A 22,839-nucleotide genomic window follows, 5' to 3' on the forward strand; every position below is an offset into this window, starting at 1 on the left:
AAACAAGTGCTATGATGCCTGACAACAGGTTGGCTGAAGTACCAAAAAAAGTGCAGTGTTCCATATTTCTGCAACTGGGAAAGATTTGAGATGACCCACATTCACTTTTCAGACATGCCTTCATACGCATCAAAAGAGTGTAAGTGTTTGATTTACCTGAAAGGCAAGTATATATGCTATAACTGTGAGAGAAAATTTTGAGGCTGGGATCTAGGAATCCTACCTGCCAAAGCTGGGATGGTGACTTTGTTCCACTCCCACGGCTGATCATACTCATCTGCAGGCCTGTCATCATCCTGTGGCAATTTGCTTTCTCGTAAACGGCGACTCACCACACTTTCAGAATCAGATTCCACACCACTGCCTTCTGGTTCATAGGGTGTGTCATAGAGCTGCATGTTTTTCTGATGGGACTTCATGCCTTCCTGCTGTTGAAACTCTGTTGGCAAGAAGGAAAATTGCATCAGAATCACTACCAACCACGTCTTATCATTACAGTCTATAATTTTAGAGCATTCAACTTCCACCCATTTCTTAATAGCCACATAATTACAGAGATGACAAGCTTGTACAAGACTTCTAAATTCTACTTCTACATTGGTAACTGGCTGGAAGCAAAAGTTTGCTCCAGTTAACAACCACAGCTTCATGCTGCCACCACCATTTCCCAGCTTGTGCAGAGCCAGATTGCAGGAAGCACACAATCACTGCCAGCTGCTATAAAGCACACTCATAAGCAACTGTGCATAAATTCCAAAGAACACTGAAATTTGAGTATAGTTAGCTCTTCAGGAAGAGATGGTTCTGAAATGAAATTTGAAGATTTAAAGAACATAAATTAATCCAACATTACAATTGTATATGCTGATATATAAAAATTGTCTGCATTTACGCCTACAGAATAGCAGCAAAAACGAACTAGGACTAGAGTAAGAACACTAAACAAAAGCATTAGAGCTTATCTCACATCAAGGGGGTTATAACAGCAGCCCTCAACTCCCTGAAAAGCAGTCAAAACCAAACCCTCTTGGGCAGAATCAGAAGAAGCAGTAAGGGAAAACAGGCACAAGAGGTAGCTCAGGAGATCCAGGCAGTACATTGTGGGTACCCTCTTTCTCTGGGGTGTGGTGCAACCCTAGGACAGGTTACCTGGTAGGGCATGGGAAGTATCTCCATTCTTCAGAGTTTACAGAGTCTTAGTTAGGCAAAACTACAGTCCCTCCATCTACTGATGCAAATCTGGGTGGAGTGAGTGATAACCAGCTGGCTGTGCTACCATTCAAAGGGGCCCAGGGATGCTGAAAAATGGCAGACTGACAGCTAGAAAGCTGCTCAGCAGAGAAGGACTTTGGGATCCTGTGACAGCAAGTTAAACATGAGCCAGCAATGCACCCTCACAGTAATGAGGACAGCCCAACCTGGGGGCATCAGGAGCTCTGAATGCAGATCAAGAGATGTGATTCTTCCCCTCTACCCAGCACTGGTGAGGCCACATCTGGACTGCTGGGTCCAGATCTCACCTGCTCAGCATGAGAGAGATGCAGAATACTGCAAATTTCAGCAAAAGGCTATGAAGCTCAGTAATGGGACTGAAGTACTTTTCATATGAGGAGGAACTAAAGGAGTTGAGACTTGCTAACCAGGAGAATACAAGTTTTAGGTGGGGACATTATCAATGCATATAAATACTTGCTGGAAGAGAGAAAAGATGGATACAAACTTTTATCGACAGTGCGCAGTGACAAGCCAAGATATGAGGCACAAGTCAAAATGCGTGCAATTCCATCTGAACACAAGAAAACACATTTTGACTGTGATAATAGTCAAACAGAGAAGTAGGTTGTCTGGAGAGGCTGTGAAATACCCAACTTAGGAAATATTCAATATCTTACTGGACATAGTTGAGGGCAACCTATTCTTGCTGATCCTGCTTGAACAGGATTTTTTATTAAATAATATCAAAAGGTCCCTTCCAGCTTCAGATGGTATGTGATTATACTGACTACTCCAATGACAAAATAAGAACACCAATTATGCAGCAAATTGCAAAGTTGTGAAAAGACACAGCAAGAGAATGTTTTAAGCTACAAAAGAAGCAAAGATCCACAGCAGTTACTACAAAAAAAGACATAAAACAATTCCTATATCAACAAGATTATAATCAAATAATTTCTCCAAACCACTTCAAAGCACAGTGAAAAGTCTGCAAAATGACAGTGCTCTTATTTATTGAAAAAAATATTTAATTTATACATTAAAAATATGGTAAATTTGAATAAGTATACACCAAAATTGATGGAGAGGTAAATACAAGCAAGATACATCCTGTTAATTTCTAGTTATGAACAATCACACCAAGAAAAATGCTGCACTGAAGAAAAAATGTAATAGAAAGAATACACAGCTCTCTTGAATACTCTGGATCACAAAGATAAACATTTTATTTCTTGTAAAGCCAGAAAAGTGATATGTATCTTTTTCAAACTCAGTCAATGCTACACCAAGAAACATGTGTTTCTGGGGAACAGAAGCCATGATTCACCCACCCAGTTTTAAGTGTCAAACAAATTTATGTGCCAAATACAGCTATGCAATTGGCTGTTTGTATGTGAGCATATTTCAATACAAGTACTCTTACCTGACATTTTTCTTTTACCCAGAAGACCAAAGCATCAGACCATACAGAAAAGTTTGCCAGTAAAGAGAAGGTGGGTCACATTCAGGGAGCACAATTAGAAAAGTTATGAATATTTGATTCTAAAGCAGGAAAGTTTTTATAGGAAAAGCTACAACCAATAGGGAGGGAAGTGCAGGGCCAGGACTTGGATTTAATGATCCTTGTGGACCCCTTCCAACTGAAAATATTCTTTGATTCCTTGATATATAAAAACATATGCATGTATACACATACACTTACACACACATATCTCCAATCTCTTTTGGAAAGCTTTACACAAATATGCTTGAAAAATTCACCTTTGAGAGTACTTGTAAATAAAAGTAATTTCTCTAAAAGCCAAATCATAAAAAGACCCTTTCAATAAGTGACAGTGCAGATGAATCTGTACCATAAACAGTATTAGCATCATATACACTGATAGCTCAGTGCAAACTTGCTGTTCAAGAAAGAGAGTAGAGGACAACAGAACGTTTGTGATGAACCATTTCTCATGGCAATTTTATAGCCTCTAACAGTGACAGCTCTAATGGCTAAAATAGTTTTTGGAATTATTAGGAAGTTGAAAATTATGTTAATTTAAGATTTTCTTTAGAAATTCACTTCTAAGAACTACATAGTTTGAATTCTTATTGCTGATTAGAAGTACATTTGTACACAATTCAGCATTAAGTTAGTAGCTAACAGAAGAAGCAACAATTGAAGTTTTAAAAGCACTAATTTTGCCAGCAGTCTGGAAGACTCCCACAGTTAATCACAGAATCAGGCTCCAGGAGTTTGGACTTCTGTGTAAAACCAGGAACCTGACCAGGAGAGGTACAGAAAGTGAGACAATGCTATGAGATACAAGACTCAACTTGACATTGTTCTTCCCACTTGGTGAACAATTCTGAGGCTCACATACAAAACAGAGCTCCACAAGACAAGCTGCCATATCAAACACCTTAATAGCCCTAAATAATTCAACAGGGTTACACATAGATGCACTATGTTCCTGAAAATAGTTTGGAGAGAATTAGAGGATATATGATCAGGGAAGAACAGCTATGAAACCAAAAAAAGGAAACGTGGAAAACATTACTACTTGCTTACAGAACCCAACAAGTGAACTTCTACAGCTTGCCTTCCAAAAGGATGCAACAGACTAAAAAAACAGATCATTCTATAATGGCAGATGCCAATAGATATTTCTTTCATCTCAAACTCAAGCATACAATAATAAGAAGTCAAGCAATGTAGCTGCACTATTAAAAAGAAATTCTGACAATATAAAAGCCCATTTTCCCAAATCAAGCACATCTCTAAATGCCACCAGGCAGTAATAAATTCAGTGCCATTTTACAGCCCCTTTTAAACATTTATTTTCATGAAACACTAGACAAGCAAAATGCAGGAGTCTTACTGCCACAATCATGCAAGGAATGTCAGCTCTAAAGAGATTCCCTGAAGTTAAGGGCTTGCAAGAGTTTCTGTTCTCTTGTGTGGTGAAAGATCAAGAACAATGACTCCAGACAGCTGAGAAGCAATGACAGGTTCCTGCATCACAGTAACAGCACATCTTGCTTGCCTACATCTAATATGAGACAAAATAAAAATTCCCTTATTTTTTCAGCCTCTGCTACTCTATTGGGAAACCTTTTAAACAAATTACATGCCACAAATCACAACATTTGTGGTAAGACAGACATAGGTGCTTCCTTATCACTCTGACAGTAATTTATGCATGCTCCACTGAAAACCAGGGAAAACTATAGTGCTAGTGGATACAGTCCACTTACAGATTGATCAACAGCAGCACAATAAAGCTGTTTAGACTTGCCAGTATGTCAGATTTCAAAGGGCACTGGTCTCCACACATATCAGGTAACAAACCAGTTTGATAAAGTCATAAACCAGAACACTCTCCATCTCAGCTACAGCTTTCAAGACTGGTGTCAATTTAAAATGACAGTCCTACCAGTTGCTCAACTGCTTTCTCTAGCCAAAAGCCCTGTCCTAGTGAGACAAATCTGACTACAAAGGTCTCGTGCTGGAAACACTACTAAGATGTAAGGTCAACTTTCAAAAAGCTAGCACTGACATTGACTTTTAAGCTAAGTACAAGAGTTATCAACATACTTTGTATCTGACAAGCCTAAAAGCAACACTCAAGACAGAGAACAAAATTCTACTGAAGGGGTTTTACAGGGATATTTAGCTGCACTCAGTTCCATCCAAAAGTAGAGAATCCACAGAGTTTATTCGGCCACATTGCTGCCTAAAGTTTCATCCTATTTTAGAAAGCATGAAACAAAATACTTGGAAATACTCCTAACTCCAACAAGCAGCTGTTTCTAGAAACCCTTTAACGTAAGTATAATGATTTTCAAGGTCGTTTTTGCATGCAGTTAAATTTGCTCAAATACCTAGTTATTTCCAGGAAGCCCAGTAGATTTTTTCATTCATTTATTTAACACACATTAACATATAAACACTGTGCTGGAATAAGGTTGTACAGAGGACAGCTGTCAAGCTGTCAGCTTGAAGAATTTCTGTCCTTCTACCTCTGGATCCAGACTACATACAGGTCTCCTCCAGATGGCTGCTTCTCTTCTGCTTTCTTTCCAGAAGTCAACATTTAAACAACTTCAATCCTACTGACCTGGATTTAGTTTCCCACTAACCAAATAAAAAACACAACCTGCTATTAAGTACAGGCAAAACTGTAACCAGCCTGCAGTGAACACCAAATACTGTGCTGTTATTCTCACTGAGACATTTGTGTCACTCAAATCTACCAGATAATTCCAGTGACCAGGATCTGAACAATGAAGAGATTTTATCTGGAACTCACAAAACTTTTCAATTCAAACAGACAGATCAAACATTTACCATCAGAAAGATGCAGGTATTTAATTCAAGCAAGCAAGCAAACAGCTAGACCCTGAACAGAGTCCACTTTTTGCATCTTTTCCTCCTATATACACAAAATTCCCCATAGAGAGAGGGAGTGCTTCTGCAATGAGAACACGCTAACCTGTCTTCAACTGGGATAGTCAGAGCAGAAATATGAACAGCAGAACTTTCGGAATGTGGATTCAAACATTTTATATTCAAAAGCCCTAAAAGGGAGGACTTGCTATAAGCACATTGGCTTTTTGTGGATAAGTCCAGGAAAAATAAAATACCATATTGAAAAAAAAGAAAAAATAGGTACATAAGAACATAACTCAGGAACAAGGCCTGTTTGTGGACAACAGCCAGTTGCACTCCTTATATTCTCACCTGTCACTGAAAACCAGAAGTTACCACTGGAAAGAGAGGGAAACTTGAAAATGCCGAGGTTCGCATTGAGAGGTACTGGTGAGCATCTGATACATTTCCCCCAACATGACCCTGACAGTCTAGCAACCTCCAGCAGGTAAAGGGCCAGATCTGACCACAGACAACAAAGTCCCATCTGCAGAAGTTCTTGCTATCAAGGCATAAATTTTTCTGAACTTTACTCATGTTCTGCTCTTGAAGCTTCTAATGGAAAATCACTGAACTGGCAAGTAACCACATTGAAGGGCAGTGAGCTGTTTGCTCCAGGTGTATGGGTAGGCAACACATCAACCAGTAACTTGCCAGTTTGCTGGAGGCATAAGATGGATTAATGCAAAGATCACCCTGATATGAACACTTGTTTCCATTTAATTAATTCCCAGATAAATAGGTCAAAATACTCAGCAAACTGCTTGCTTATACCCAATCCTCACCACTAATGTTTCTCTTCACATCCATTTTGGAAAGACAGTCTGAAAGTATTTCAGGACTTGTGATGCAGAATTCTCATTTTATTACTGCAAAGCCTGTTCACTAGAGAAGCTAGGTTTTACCTCTGCTCAAATTTTGCCTCAGGTCACCAGAAATCAAACTGCTTTTTCCTCTGCTTCCAGATCCAGCTGGATGCCTCCAACTACTGGGACACAAGGGAATACCAATTATATTCCAGTGGCAGGGAGGGTTGTTTTGCTTTGAGACTGTAGCAACTGCTACCCAACATCAATTATTCCATATTTTGCTGCAGGAAAAGCTGGATATGAGAAGACCTTCCTTCCTTCATCTTTTCTTCCAAACAGAAGCCAAGTGACTCAGAGGTGAGCAACTTTCCAGGAATCTGTTCCCCTGTTCCCTGTGAGGGCTTGGCATAACTGCATGATGTGAAAACCAACATCTCACATTGCCTGCATCACGCCAGAAATACTACTAAAGTCCAAATATGACTCATTACCCCAGGAAAAAGCATTCAAAGCAACCTTACATTCCAACAATCCTAATAAAGAAAAGTTGTTAGGCCAGTCAGAGCAGGGGCAGGCAGGGAGAGGATCATTTATGATAAGTATCGATAAAGGAGCAAAAAACAACATTAATATTTTCCACAGAAGGTGTGCACTGAATGACAAAAAGCAACCACTACCCTGCCCAAGAAGACAGGAAGCACAGGTTTGTCTTTGTGGGTGGGAAAAGCCAGGAAGAGAAGGGGTGGGTGTTGGTAGAGTCAAAGCATACTTGAATAAAAAAATAAAATACATGAGAAGAAAACCTAAATCCTGGTGGTCTGGAAGGACAGCAGCACTCCTTCTAAAGGACATGAAAATTATCCTTGGAGATATATTGCTCTTTTGGCAGAGGGAAAGAAATAAAAAAATTAAATTTCTTTAATTCCATGGAGGCAGAAATTTATTCTATAAAGCCTTCCCCCTCAACAACATATTTTCTGATAAGTAAGCACTGATTAAACTGTTTAACTGCCAGTTTAAAATTCTTGATTTCTGCAGACTTTGCCACTTAGAAGGTGCTTTGGTCCTGCTGACATACTTACTCCTTGCACATTTTTCAGTAAAATACAGAGGAGGAGTAGGGATGCCCTTTTTATTTAGATGATGGGACAAAAATTAAAAAAAACTCTGCAAGTCTGTACATTTACTGCCGCTTGATCAAGAGCCAACTCCAGATGCTGCTACAGCCAGCCACACCACAGTGCTATATTCCTAGTTTGTTTGTAGGTTTTCTTGACCTGTCTGGAGTACTGACCTTTGGGATTCAAGGATCATTGTTCCTTGGCCTAAACAGAGCTATCCAAGTGTCAACAGCGCAAACAAAGAAATTCAAGATCCTTATTCCATACTCCAAGACTTCTAAGCTGTGTAAAAGAACATTCATTTCTTCTGTTAAGAGGGAACAGAAGCAAAGAAGTGAAACAGAGTTCTGTGCTGGGATTTCCATGTACACCAGTTAGTCAAGGGCTCTCATCAGACCAGGACACAACCTACATTGTCTCAAAAGATTTGCATCAAGATTAGCACAAACAGAATAAACTCTCCTTGAAAGCCATCCTAGCACCACAGTTTAAATGCCTATTTTAAACAAGCTGAAACTGCCCCATATCAGGACAGAGAAGTTTCTAGTGAATATGACTGGTCCTTTCAGTTAGGTCAATCCTGCTGCTCATGCCTGCTACTGATGCCTCCCCAGCCCTTGCCAGTGCTCCTCATACACACAATATCCCACCTTCACAGGAATCACCTTGAGACAGGACAGGTGTGGAAGAAAAAACAAACATTATTTAAATGCTCTTCAACACTCACACAGAAGGAAGATATTTTCTTGCCTTGTGTCTGCCTGTGAGAGTCTCTGTGTGCTGAAAGCTACTTGAAAGAATCAAATCAGATAAGTGCTGATCAAACTTATTTTTTTAATGAGTATAAATATACATATATATATATATATATCCAGAACGATATTGCGATGAATAACCAAATATCAGGAAAAGAGAATTTATTCGACCAAGACCAAATAGGCAACTGTTTCCTGAGAGCTGGAGGCTTAATTCTATGAGAATTAAGCAGAAGGGAGTTAACTTTTCTGCATATAACTGAGATAAACCTAGGAGCATGGCCTCCCAGGGATGTGGGAGAGGGCAGAGAAGGATAAGCAGATAGAGGCCTCCCTCCAGACTTCCTCCCTGTGATACAAATAGTGGGAAGAAGTTCCCTACAGGTACAACTTACATGGTTCAGTAAGGTAAGACTTTTGTAGCCAGAAGAAATGTCATATCTGATATAACAAACTCAGATGAGATGTATTCTCAGCCAGATGAGGTATGTTATCTTCTTTTAACTACCTGCTAGCAGAGAGTACAATGCAGGGAGAAGAACTCCTACTTAATAATTCCTAGAACAGATTTATTCCACAGACTGGTGGATACATCGTTAAGAGGAACTCAGAAATGTGAATTGTGCATTGTTTTCCTCTAGCCTGTGAATGATTGTGTCAAGATGATTAAAAAAACTGAAAACCAACCCACCAAAAAAAAACCCCCAAAACCCCCAGCTACCAACTCAACTCAGCCTAAAACTTCCCTGATGACTAATGCCTATTGTTTTATCTTTATTAGTTTTTGGGTTTTTTTAAGAAAAATGCCAAGAAAACAAAGAATTCAAAGCTTTGGAAGCAATATTTGATGCATTTGCAAGAGCTCTTTCCCTTTTCTTTCTTCAACCAGCATTCCAGGAAGAGCAGGCACTATCAGTACTGCTTCCTGCTTTGGCAGGACTTAAAAGCCACACAGCATCTGCATGCCAAACCATCTGGTTTTTCTCCTGCTCACTGCAAGGAACAGCCACAATGATCATTTGCCACAGCGATAATTTGCAATTTTCCAACTGGCAAGTTGCAAGCAGCAGAGATCAGCCACCATGGGTATTTGCAATTTTCACTTTCACATGCTTTCCCCAAGGGAAGTATTGTCCTAGTTGCAATCTTCCTGATCTGTCATTCAAGCTGAGTTACAGGGATAATGTGGGAATTCTGACCTTAATGAAAGTGAACCACCATCTCTTGGACATAACAAGCTTTCAGATATAACTTCAAATGTTAAACCCCAATGTAAATTTAAAGTCCATCACAGTCCTGCAATGCATACCATAAGGATCATTAATGTAGACATAAAAAATTGTCCACATTTGCTGTTCAGCCCAAGAGAAAAAATGATTTAATTTAGAATTCTACCTTCCCATGATTAGATAAAGAAAACTGCTCAGTTGTCATTAAATGTTACCATAGATTTTATTTATCACAATCCAAGGCCTTGCATGCATGAAGTGACAGAACAGAAGAAGTGTCAGGGTTATGAACACCAAAATTACTGGGAAAATTTATCTGTAGTTATTATACTGCTTAGGTAAACCCTGACTGGATGTCCATTTCTAGCTAAAAGCCCACTTGCACAGTGATCTACACGGTGTTGGGTTTTCCCCTTGGACAAGACATATATAACAGTACAGAACATGCAGCAGTGTTTGAATGTATGCAGTATACAGTCTATCACATCATCACTCAAGAGCATTTGTGCTCACACTGATACATAACAGCAAATAAATCTGGTTAGCATTCAGCACAGAACCATTATAGAACAGGTGCTTTAAGAAAGCAAATGACAGTCATGTGCAAACATCATAAATCAGTACTTTTTTTCACCTCTTGCAATGGAAGTATCACAAATCCAGAAGAGCAATATTTAATATTTAAATATTTAATATTTTCCATTTAGGTCAAGTTAGAAAATAACATGTTACTAGAGTTCATTGCAATCATGATCCTGATGCATACAAGTGAGTAAACACTTTTATTAATTTTTTTTTAATTTAGCAGTTACACTCTCACTTTACAATATGCATCTCTAAACCACCAGCCAGTGTACGTGCAAACGTTTACAATGCACAAAACCACACCCATGGAGACAATTGTGGAAGGCTGTAATTTTTGCTGGGGTTTTTTGTTATTTGTTTTAAGAGATGGAAAGAAAAAGATAATTTAAAAAATAACTAGGAGAGGCTGTATTTTCTTATGCTCTATATTCTACCATGATGCCAGAATTTCAGTGATGGTGCATATCACAGCCAAAGGAAAGGGCAACAGAATGTGCTACTCAGCAAAAATACAATACAAAATCAAATGTATACATGAAAGACATCACCTTTTTTTAGCTCCATCTCACTTTCACCTTCCTATTTTAACTGAGGCAGCAGCCTGAGGCACTGACACCTTCAAGACAATCTCAGGCTGCATTAGAGCCATAACTGCTGCTGCAGAACTTTCTTAGAAAAAGCTCACACTTTTCTATCTTGCAGCCCATCCTAGACAAGTAAAACTGTTGTTCAACTGTACAAAAGACAAGAGCCAGAACAGCACAAAACCCACTGCTTCATCACAACAGTTTTCAAATTATCCAGTCCACAGAAAATGAATGCAGAACTGAAAACAAGCTGAGTTCCTTCAGGCAAACCTAATTTCCTCCAGGTTTACCTGTTCTGCTCTTAACTGCTAGTGTAACCTGCCATAGCATCAGTTTTACATGCCTACATCCTGCTGCATAAAACCAAGATGTATGTGGATTCTCTCATTTCAAAGCACCAACACATGAAACTGAACAATGCACAGCCTTGTTCAAGCCCAGATGAAGACAGACTATTTCCATCTCCTATTTGCACATTGGTGCTATTCAACAAATTTAGTCACAGTAGCACAACACAGTCCATCACCAAGCAGAAACACACTGAAGGCTTCCAAGGTCTTTACCTGAATAGGGATAACAGATTAATGCACATATCAGCACACCAACACTCACCAAAACCAGATGAGGCTTACCTGACCTCAGCCAAAAAGAACAGGCTGCTCCTGCAGACAACTGCCTCTAATAATTTCAGCAGCCAGAATGGTAATGAACAGCTGGGTTTGCATAAATGTTTGAGCTCCTCCAAAAGAGCATTTTAAAGCAGAGTTCTTCATAGCCAAAAATCAGAGAAGGATAGAAGCTGTGTGTTTCTGCCACCCTACATAAAATGCAAAGAGCACAAAGATTGTGTTTCTCACCACTTCTAACTGAAGTTTTAAGTTCATTCTATGATGCTGCTGTGAAGCCACATTAAACTGTTGGTAAGCCAATGTGGCAAGATGCATAGTCTCTGTGGCAAAAGTACATACAGAACCAATTGGTTCAATCTTCAGCACTCATTTACTTTTAAGGATGCAAAAGCAGTCATCTGGTTTGGGTTCCTTGACTGAAAAAGGCACAGGAGAAACTGTAACTACTACACTATAGCTGATGTCAGACACAGACTTCATTTACTGAAGGTTTCACTCATATTTTGCCACTAGGCATTTCCAGAATCTGGATGCAAAACCAGCAAGCAAAAATTTTATTCATTTACTAGCAAGCTAAGCACAACAAAGAAGACAAAATATCAGAGTTGAAAGGGCATCTTGTTCCTTCAAAGAGCTATTCTGTTTACTTCATGCTCAACTAATACTTCCTGTACCAGCTTTTTTGAGCTTACTTAACTCTTCTGTACAGTGCAGATAAAAAAGCCAAAGTGATTTGAGTAAATGAGAATATAATATGAAAGAATGATTGAGAAAGTTCTTCTGAGAAAAAAAAACTTACTAGTTTAGGGGGACTAAAAAAAGATCTCCATGCAGGACCTTTGAGTTGAGCACGGCTAGATGGGGGAAGAGTACAAATTCCTTCTGACTTCACAGCACATGTAATGTCCACTAGTTGCCTTCAAAAAACAAATCCAGATTAGGCCAGAAATATCTATTCCCAGGGTTGTCATCCTGACACTAGCTTGTTTATTAACTCACTGCTTTTAAACATTTTCACATTTCTTTTGGCTAAAAGCCTCCTTGCCAAAGAATAAGAGGAAAGAGAAAAGGAAAACAAAGCATAATTGAAGATACATACAAGTGTAACAAGGGATTTTTGTATAATTTTTTGTCCCAAATGCATGTATCATTTTTTCTTTTAGTATCACTATTACAGTTACATATAACAAATCTCTGTAAAACTCATCAATGACAGTCTACATCTCCCATACACTGCCGATTCTTCATGTAACAAATTCTTCACATTCTGCTTTTGAGCAATGTTGCAAGATGCAATAGAGCTGGCACCAGTTTGAGAAGATTGAGAGCTGAACTCATAAGCTGGCAAGATGTATCTCTGATATCCCCCTGCCTAATAAAATAACACTCCTCCCAGTCAGACCCAAAATGAGTTTACAGTGTTCCCTTCCTTTGCTATGGCAAATGGTATGAGTAACCTCTACTTCCATCACACCTCCACCTGGAAAGCAAGAAGAATTCTGGCCAGCAGAGTCTAGAAGTGCACACACAGGCCAAGGGCAGTCTGGAAGCCCATCTGTTCAGCCTCTGCTCCTTCCCCCCACAAAGGGAGAGTGAACAGCTGTCGAGAACCACACTCCCTTCCTGCAACAGCATGGACTCTGCCTGTCTAGGGTTACCTCCAAAAAACCAGAATATTTGTGGATAAGCCCCTGCTCAGACTGTTTCCTTGTGCCTCACAGTCACCTGTCTGGTCTTCCCAGAGATAAAGTTTAAAAGGATTACTATTGGGAACATACGGTCATGGTGGTAAAGCTGGAATTCTACTGAGACCAAACAAACGTGGGTTCCAGCTATCCAGTCTGGGATATGCTGACTCACACAACCATTTCTCACTTTCACAAATCAGTTGCAGGATCATAAGATAAGGTAGGTTAATAAGATCTCAGGAAGTGGAAGTCATCTTGTTCCATGTCCTATTCAAAGCAGGTTTTAACTACAGAGTCAGATAAGGTAAATAAACATTCTAGTTTCTCAGTCCAGTCTTGAAAAATTCCAAAGATGAAGACTACACCATCTCATAGGTAACCTTCTCCTCTGTCTTCATAGTGAGATTTTTTTTCCCCCTTGTATTCAATAAACTTCTTATTTCAGTTTGTATTTCACTGCCTCTAAGCCTTTCCAGGCATGGAAAAGACAGATGGAACACTGATTAAATCAGAAGGAACCACAGTCTACAGAGGACTGATTATGAGGGAAAATTCAAAACAGTTTAGTTTTTATTTTCTTTATCCAATTTAACGGTTTTATACAACTCACACTAATATCTATAGGACAGGCAGAGGATCACTTCACAGTCATACATTCATGATCAAACATGTTCTACCTAAGAGAATCCTTTGCACCAAGATGAAGTACATCTTTTCTATCCCACTGGATGACCAGGGAAATGAGACACTTTCAAATTCAACCTACGTGGTACTAGAGGGTAAGAGTTGGGGAGAGGAGGGTAGAAGTGAGATGGGAGGGAGACTAAAAGGAGTTGAACAGGTCAGCAGGACACAAAATGAGAAATCAGTAGTTCTTTCACCTTTGTAACCAAATGAATAATGTATCCAATGAATAATTTACTGAACTCTTTTCACTCTGGGGTCACAGTTCTCTTTTTCGTATTTCTCATGAGATGGCTGCTGGAATTCTGCAATTACAGATCCTCTTGGATCACACAGACTTCAGTGCTACTCAAACTGCTGCCAGAAGCACTGCTGTCATGAAGGGACAGGCAATTCACATCCTGTATTAAAAGCACCATTGCTCTTAAGAAAAGCAGTCCAAAATCTTGAAACTTATCTTGGGATGAGGATGGAGTAGAGGTAACTGGTAGGTGAAAACAGACATAGAACCAAAGCAGCATATGAAGAAACATAAGTATAACTCCCTATGCCACAGGCAACACTGCATGCAAAGCTCATGTAGGCACCAAGGAAAAAGCACATGCTACATTACAGATGTTGCTTGGATTAGGAAAGTAGATTTTCTCAAACTAACCATTTTGATCAAAAATGGTTTGCAACTACTGCTTCTTTGCCAACGCAAATCTTCCAGACTGCAGGCAAAAGTTAAACATAATTTTGAGCTCATTGGCTTCTCTTTCCCAAACATCCAAGCATCCATTCCTCCACTTTGCTTTTTAAGTACAAGTACATAGGCCAGATACATCAGACAGTGGGCAGGTAAATGGAATGAATGAAGTTACAGTCCTTCAACATGCACCCTCAAGTAGTCTACTATAATTCTGATGTATCTTTCCAAAGTTCTGGACATCTTGTTACCATTATTTTGGGCATAAACTTTGTCATAATTAGAGTAAGAGTCAAGAAACTGAGAAAAACTCAATTTTTATTCAGGCTTCAAATGATTCAAGTGTGATTCAAGTTTCACATTAAGCCCATTTCCAGAGTCTATCAAATCAAAAGGCAAGATGAAGGTGCTGAAACAGGGAAAAAAAACCACAAACAAAACCAACATTAAATTAAAAATCTAGTATTAAACATTAGCGAGAACACCTTAAATCTTTCTAGGGGAGAAGACACCTTTAAACATAAAGAAATTATATTAATTTTATGCATAGCTGGTTTCCAGCCCAGTGATGCACCCAGTTATAGCAACCGCAACACATCACAGTCTCTCATGACATGAGAAATCATGTTCTATCCTTTCTGGCTTTATCTTCTCACAATCACTGATGGGGTAAGAAGTGCTCATGAGGACAGGAAGGGAAGTACTGGTGATCTTGGCAACTGAACATGCTTGTAAACTGATAGGTTTCACAGCATGTGTGAGATCTATTGCCTTGCTGAGAGAATGTAAGGATTTGAGCTGAATCAGGTCCAGCACTATTTCAACCATCTCTCAATTTATGCACATTAGACCTAATACCAAGGAAGATGTTCTCTTCAGTAATTGTTCCTAGACAATTTGTTTCCTTTTAATCATTGCCCAGTAGAATGTCTGTCCAAACTCCAAATTAAGTAAGAAAAAACTTGAAATAGATGCTGATGCCTAGGAGATTTCTAATTAATATTGCATTAAGCATACTTTAATGAAAAAGCACAGCTGTTCAGAGCATATGTCCTCACTTCTCATGAGCTACAGGGAATTTTGCACTGCACGATAGCAGTAGGTGACAGCAACACCAGCAGTATGCTCAAAATGGTGAAATGGTCAGAGCACATCAGTCATCCCTCCTTTGTCCCTTCTAGGAAGAACTTCCCAAGATTTTCCGTGCTACTCTATAGGAAACTCTTAACACAAATAAAACTGTCTTCTTACCAGTCACAAGCTTACTTCTGTGTGCTGTTGACCTTCAAATCCTATCCAGTGGCTCTCCACATTGCAAATGTTGAGATGAGAGCACATCGAATTTTAAGAGTGAAGAGTTACCATGCACTTTTCCATACTTTTAAAGGAAAAAAAAAATCTTAAAACTTTTCTGCTAGAATGACCAGCATGTGTTCTATTCACATTTGGGGCTGATTCCCAGTCATTCTTAGCCTGTTGTTAGATCCTCAAAGAGAATTAGAATTGAAGCACACAAATGTAGGAATAAGAGAAGGAGCTTAAAGTTTTTTGAAAACAATGCCAGCTGTTGAGCTTAGTGGACAAACACACTGCCTCTTCTGTGTTGGCTACAGCTGTCTGCTATGCTCAAGCACAGCCAAACAGCAAATCTTACCCAGAGCCACTACAGTGCTTAGAGATATGGTTAGCTTGCTAGGCTCAGTAATTTTCAATAGGCCAAAAATATTCTTCCTAAACTTCCCATGCTGTACGTGCTAATCTAGGCATCCTAATCAAAGCTTTTATCAAAGTAGTTATCATTGCTCTTCTTATATTATTTGCAGCTATAAACTCAGTGCCAACAAACAACATGCCAGAGGCCACCTGGTAAAGAATTTTACAAGATCTGACTCACCACCAATGTGCTGTATGTGACTATTCAGATGAAGTTACATGTCTGAACAAAAAAACAGCCTTTCTAGTTACAAGGGAAACGACACCCAAGACCTTTTGAAGTAGGTGCAGGTTCATGGGAATACTGTTTTCTCCATACTCCCAGCATTTCAGTGAAAACTTGCATGAAGAGCTGCTTCTCCCAGCATGTCCAAGGGAAGCTCCCAGTTAAGGCAGGTGCACTGTTTTTGCTAGGCTGGCTGCCATGCATTAGAGATTCCACTGAGATGCAGCCATGGACTCTTACCTCAGTCCCTAGAAAGCAGCAGCAAAATGCAGGAATACTCTTCTAGCACTGTCTGCACCTAGAGAGGAGTCTCAGCTTTCTGCATCTTCATGGAAAGATGACCAAGTACAAACCTCTAACTATGAGCTAGTCAGACTTGTTCACTGTTATTCTACTGCACAGGATAATGCATATAGAGACAGGATGATAAATACATAGAAAAAGGAAGAGAATGCTAATGTCGTGAGGCTATAAACAAAGCTATGATTTTTCTTTTGGAGTTCTCTCTAATAACCCCTTGTTTCATTTTAAAGGGGCTCCTGTTTAAAAAATGCTCCCCTCCAGATGAAAATGCTGCCCTTCCTCATCACACACTTCCCTTAGTTTATGTTCACTTTTGTTAGTAGTGCAAATGTGTAATTGCTCAGGTTGATGAATACATTGAACAACACAGGCAAGAGATCAGGTATCTCTGTACCATCACCCTAGTGCTCTAAATCATCCCTAGGAATAGATTCCAGCTCTTGAGGTCCAGTACACAGATCCTTCTGCCACATCACTTGCCTAGTCCTGAAGCATGCACACAAGCTCATCTATTCAGTTTGAAATATGAATTCAGCTTTCTGTTTACGGCCAGAAGCTTTTTTGTGACTTACTTAGATTTTCCAGTGCTCAAGAAGTAGTGGCAGCATGCTTCTGTGTTGATTTGGGACTCACCAAATGCACTTTCCCTGAACTCAAAGGTTAGCACATCCCACCTACAAGATCTAACATGCCCAGTCCCCATGACAAATGTATGACTAGACTCTTGTCAGAAATGCATCAATATCACATTTAATTCCTTCCTCCTAACACCTACTGTAACACCTACTTTGGCTGCCCAAAAGGAGATATTTTATGCCCTCAGGGATGCCTAAATTTACCTTGATCAGAACAGAGGCACAATGTGTATTTTATCAATAGTTCTATGATAGCCTCCTAAGTCTGCACACAACAGCATTTGCTCCATGAGGATACTACATGGTATGTTACTTCTCAGGAAAGCAACTGCAGAAATGCTGCCCATTTAAATCTTTAGAGTTCTGAGACACAAGAAGAGGGTTTTATCCCTGGCTACCATATCCTTGAGGCAGATGCATCAACCACAGGCCAGAACCCCTTAAAGAAGCTGATGTCTCTGGCACAGTCCCAGGTCATACCTATAAAAGCAAAGGAATAATGTGATGTACATCAAGACTGTCAGGGCAGACCTGAGGCATTCATAGATCTATAAGAAATCAAGGCACTGATGTACCACGTGCTTAACTCACCTTTCAAATCATTGCCCTAACTCAAGGGCTTAGCCTTCCCTATCTATCCTTCCCTGGCCATTCTCCAGAACAGAAAATGCAATTCCTGATCCCGAAAAAATAAATTTTGCCAACATGCATTTATTTATCATCCTGATAATGCTTTCTACTTCCTCTCTCACCAGACCTACCCCCACCCCTTACCCAGCCATTTTTCATGATATGGTTCCACATTATTTTGAGACTTAAAATTACCTTAATTTTACTGATTTTTAAATAAGCTGAATTACATATTATAGCATGTATCACAATAGATACTTCATACTGAAGAGATCATAAGCTGTTCTGATCAGGCTAACTTTAGAGGTTACTCAGAGCACAAAATATCTCCTTTTGGAAGCAAGATGCTCTCTTCAAATCCAAGCACCAAGTAGGACAACAGATGCTGGGTATTAACTCATTCTTGTAGCCAGTATTCTTTATCATATCTTAAAATGACACAGTTCTTGGTGCAACCTAGTTTGCCTACCAGCATATCTCCAATAATGATCCAAAATTGGATCCTTCTCTAAAGGCAAGTCTTAGATGCATTCTATGATGCAGAACAGAAAGCTGTGGTATAGACAGCCTTGATCTGGCATTTGACTGCGAATGTTTCATGTAATCTGAGAACTGGTGTAAATTCCGTCGGAAAGAGGATGCCTGGAATATCTATGTCAACACACACAGCTGTCAGGACAAAGAGGAAAGGCATGGCCACAACAATATAGGTAGAATAGGGCCTTATGACCTTCAGGGGATTTTAAAGGCAAAAAAATGCACATATTTTCCCCAACCATAGCCATAGTCATATCCATAAACTGAGGAAGCCTTTTCTCCTCTCAGGTAAGGGATTACCACAGAAAACTAACAAACTCCTCTCCAAGATTTGACATTCAGTGTAGGCTGATGGGAGTAAATACTCAAGTGCCAGCTTCTCTTCCACTAGCATTCTCTGAGAGGAATGAATGACAGACAAGCCTGGATGTTAGGATCACCTCTGACCTGACAGTGTGTCAGCCATTTACTTCTGTTCAAATGCAGCATCTCCAGCCACTGCTTCTCTGCAGAGCTCTCTATCAAGCATGAAGAACATCCTACACCTGATCCAAGCAATGATGCTTGGTTACAGTCTAGATAAAGCAGCACAGGTTTGTTTCTGAGAGAGGCCACATGTCACTGCAGCAGCTACAGACTGGCACCAGCAGAGAAGTAAGGTCCTCCTACTCAGGATCCTTAGAAATCAGCATCATACCTATCTGTCATGCATGCTTGATTGCAGCCAGTCCAGAATCTCATTTCATGCATAGTACAGGATACTTCACACCCTCTACCACGAGAACTTCCTTTATACTCATGTGGTTGCTCTGGGACATGAAATCTCCAAACAGGCAAAGATGCAACAACTGTGGCTTTGTGTGCACACCCAGCCAACCTGAGACTCCCACCTTACAGCACTTCAGGAGCTGGATTGCCAGGGATTCTCTCTGAACCTTTGGCATGGATTTCCTGAAGACAGGACAAACACTTACGAATATCAATACCACAGCAGTTGTGTTTGGCTGACAAGAGATGATAGCTTCTTATCAACATGCATTTATTATCAACACACTCTACCTTAGCCTCAGGTCAAGTCTTTCCAAAATCTTGTCATAAAGGTTGCTCTTTTTCCTAGTCATCACAACCACAAATCTGGGGAGACAGTATTTTTGGCGGTCCCTATCAGAAGAGGAAACTTCTGAACCCAAGTCTAACCACAGATAGCATAGGAACAGATAGACCTTTCAATAATTAATTGAAATAAATCAACTCAGGGACTATCTTTTCTTTTAAATTAAACATCAGCTCAGAACAAACTGCCTGATTCCTGCAAGACAACAGAACTTTTAGGAAGAAAGGATAAGCTCTGAATAAAAACATTAATTACTTCAGATGACATGCATTTCTATTTAGATATAAGTTTAATTTCTCACATTGAAATCATAGGGTCTAATTTCACTGGACATGTGCTTTTGCCTAATCCTCTACTAACTCAAGGAGCACATAGTACGTTAAAACTAAAGTTTTAGGGTAGCATTTCAACTACCCTTCCACTGGTTCCCAGAGTACAAAAGTTAGGGTACACCAGTAAACAGGGAGTAACCCATAAAAAGCTGTTTCATTTTCTGTCTCTCCTACTGTGCATTCTACTGGGTTACACAAATTCCCTCTCTCAAGGATTAAGTCACGTTAAATGCAATCAGAAAGATTTAATCAGATTATCCAGGCTAAACAGATAGCCATCTAATGTTCTATTCATCAGACAACAAAACTAACAAACATAACATAGCAGTAAATATTTTGAGGCAAGTAAAACTTCAGTCATTAGGTCTTCTTCAGAAGCAGAAGATACACAATAGAACTCACTCAGTAACTATAATCAGAACCTTTAAAATTTTCCAACAAGATGCCTTCGGATTATCATTTATCAAGCAAAGTGCAAAGGCAACACCTAAGCAATAAAATATCCCCACACGTAAAACTACATGTTTGAATTCAGTCAACATAACCTGATGCCATGGAGGTTTATGGGGAGACCTTCTCTATTCACATTAGGATAAGATGACCAGAAACTAAATACCCAGATCTCAAAACACTAAACATCTTCACAGGTGTATCAATCATCTTCTACTAGCTCAGTCACATGAATATTCAGAACACTTGCTCTATCATTATAATCAATTAAACCCTATTTTCAAAAGTGCCTTTAGCATCTTTGAGAGCTCCTCATGTTTCCTTTATAGTAACATGGAATAGAAATAACAGCTTATCAGTTGTACCAAGCACCAATTAGGCAAAAGGATGTCTTATAATTGCAATGGCTCACAAACCTACTGTCCCTGACTGCAGCCAAGCCATCCAGTATCATCCACTAAATATCTCATTTGTTATGGCTAATCTGGAAAAGGAGAGAGAACAAACTCCAGTCTTAAATGCAGGAAGAAACAAGCCAATGCACTGTAAACTTGTTAGTTTAAATTACAAATCCTCATCACTGCTGTGTAAAGAACAAGAAATTATTTGGACTAATTTGATTTCCTGAGAAATTCCTCGACTTATAATAAATAGATTTCCACTGATGAGAAATAATAGCTCCCAGCCCTTCTATGAGGTACTGAAAACTTCCAAATAACTGTTTCCATGTCATTTCCTGTGTCTCTCTTCAGAAATGCTTTAAGAAAAGAAAAATAGGAACACTTGCATGAAAAAAGGATCTTTGCATCCAACAGCCTCATCTTCCCCCACTGATTAATCTTTCCTGAGGGCCCAAAACAGGAGCTGCCAATAGAAAAGGAAAGCATACAATCAACTTAACCGAGCACAAGAGTGACTTTTACCACAAAATGAGAAAAAAAGGACCTGCTGTACAAATCCAAGAAACGTACATTTGAGTTGCACAGAGATATGTGTTGGTCAAATAGTCACAAATTAAAAACATATGGCCCCCATACCTCAGAACATTTTACAGACTGCACAGCCAACAAGTGGGATATTGATCCTGATAAAGAAAAGACATGGAAAATAGAGGTGCATAATGTCAGTACAAGGGGTTCAAATATTCCAAAGGCATACAACAACATCACCACTAACGACTTCCCTATATGACAGAAAAGGAAGGACACTACCAAGAATAGCAATTAAAGGCTCACAGGCATCCTTTAGTGTCTCATTTTGACTATTGGTAAAAAATATCAGAGAAGCAAGGAAGGAAAGAAGGAAGCTAGAAAGATGTAGCTCTGCAGCACTCCTCTGACACCAGAAGTCTGAATCTGATTGAGTCCATAAGAAAGCTGATCAACTGTTTTTCAGTGGAATAACACAATGTCATGCTTTGGCCACCTCAACCACAAACACAGATGACAGCCTTCACATTGCTGAGAACAGAAATACACACTTCAACTCCCACTGCTTTATTTTCTCATCTTATCACATGACAGTACAGAACTTCTATATTTAAAAGCAAGGTACAGAGTGGTATTTTTAGGTATAAAAGTACATGCAGGAAAATGCACATTTGCTGCTGCCTACCTAAGCATGTTTAGAAACACAGTATTCCATGCCAAAGGACATTTCTGTTTCATATAGCAGCTATAATATATATGTGAACTACCATGCAACAGGAGCTCATGCTGTCTTTTCTTACCAGCCATTATTCTCTGGGCTTCATATGGTTCCATATAGCCAGTGTTCTCCCCTTTTCCCATCCTGTTTAACTCACTTTTGGCATCAAACGGATCTGAGTAGTCATCAGCTATCAATACCTGAAAGACAGGAAGGCAACTGTTACTGAAGTCTCCAGTCAGGTGTGCAAAGCAGAAGGCAATGGCATCCTATTAGCAAATCAAAAAACAGCTTCATTGGCTGCATTCTATCTGTCTTCAAAGCACAGTCTTGGTTCAGAGGATAAATACACAATTGCCACAGATCAACTACTAAATGGTACTGAAATAGAAGTGTGCTCCTGTTCATACTGGAAACTTCATAAAGGCAGACGCCACGTCAAAAAGATTTCTGACTAGCACAAACAGTGGAATAATTGGGATGGACAAATTAGAAAGAGCCAACCAGTCAGCAAATTCAATCCACTGCAAATTTTTTCAGAGAAGTCTGCTAATATACAGGGGGGAAAAGCATTCTTTCCCTTGCACATATTTCATCTCCTCTGCTTTTAAGGTTTATGAGCTACCGCTGAAAATATTGCTAGAAACTTTTAAAATAAGTATTGTAAGGCTACTCTTTTCACTGCATTAATAAAAAACCTTTTAGTTTTAGGTCTCACCTGAAAAAAACAGGACACAAAACAAACTTCTGGGCTAAACTTAAATCTTTGAACCCATCTGTGTCATGCTTTCTTTCATAGGAACATTAATTTTATTTATATTTTGTGAACTGAGACAAAAGACAGCAAA

The 22,839-nt window shown here is 39.4% G+C and overlaps 1 protein-coding gene across 1 annotated transcript in view; it reads right to left on the reverse strand.

Annotated features, from left to right (window-relative positions):
* Positions 1-22,839, reverse strand: part of SHB (SH2 domain containing adaptor protein B) — a 58,228-nt gene that overhangs the window by 21,871 nt on the left and 13,518 nt on the right. Inside the window, exons 2-3 of the mRNA XM_079330836.1 lie at positions 22,074-22,191; positions 224-439 (exon numbers count right to left, since the gene is read on the reverse strand). Of these exons, the coding sequence (XP_079186962.1) occupies positions 224-439; positions 22,074-22,191 (334 nt within the window). The remainder of the gene's footprint in view (positions 1-223; positions 440-22,073; positions 22,192-22,839) is intronic.

This window comes from Erithacus rubecula (assembly GCF_903797595.1).
Source record: "Erithacus rubecula genome assembly, contig: SUPER_Z_unloc_1, whole genome shotgun sequence".
NCBI classification, from domain to species: domain Eukaryota; kingdom Metazoa; phylum Chordata; class Aves; order Passeriformes; family Muscicapidae; genus Erithacus; species Erithacus rubecula.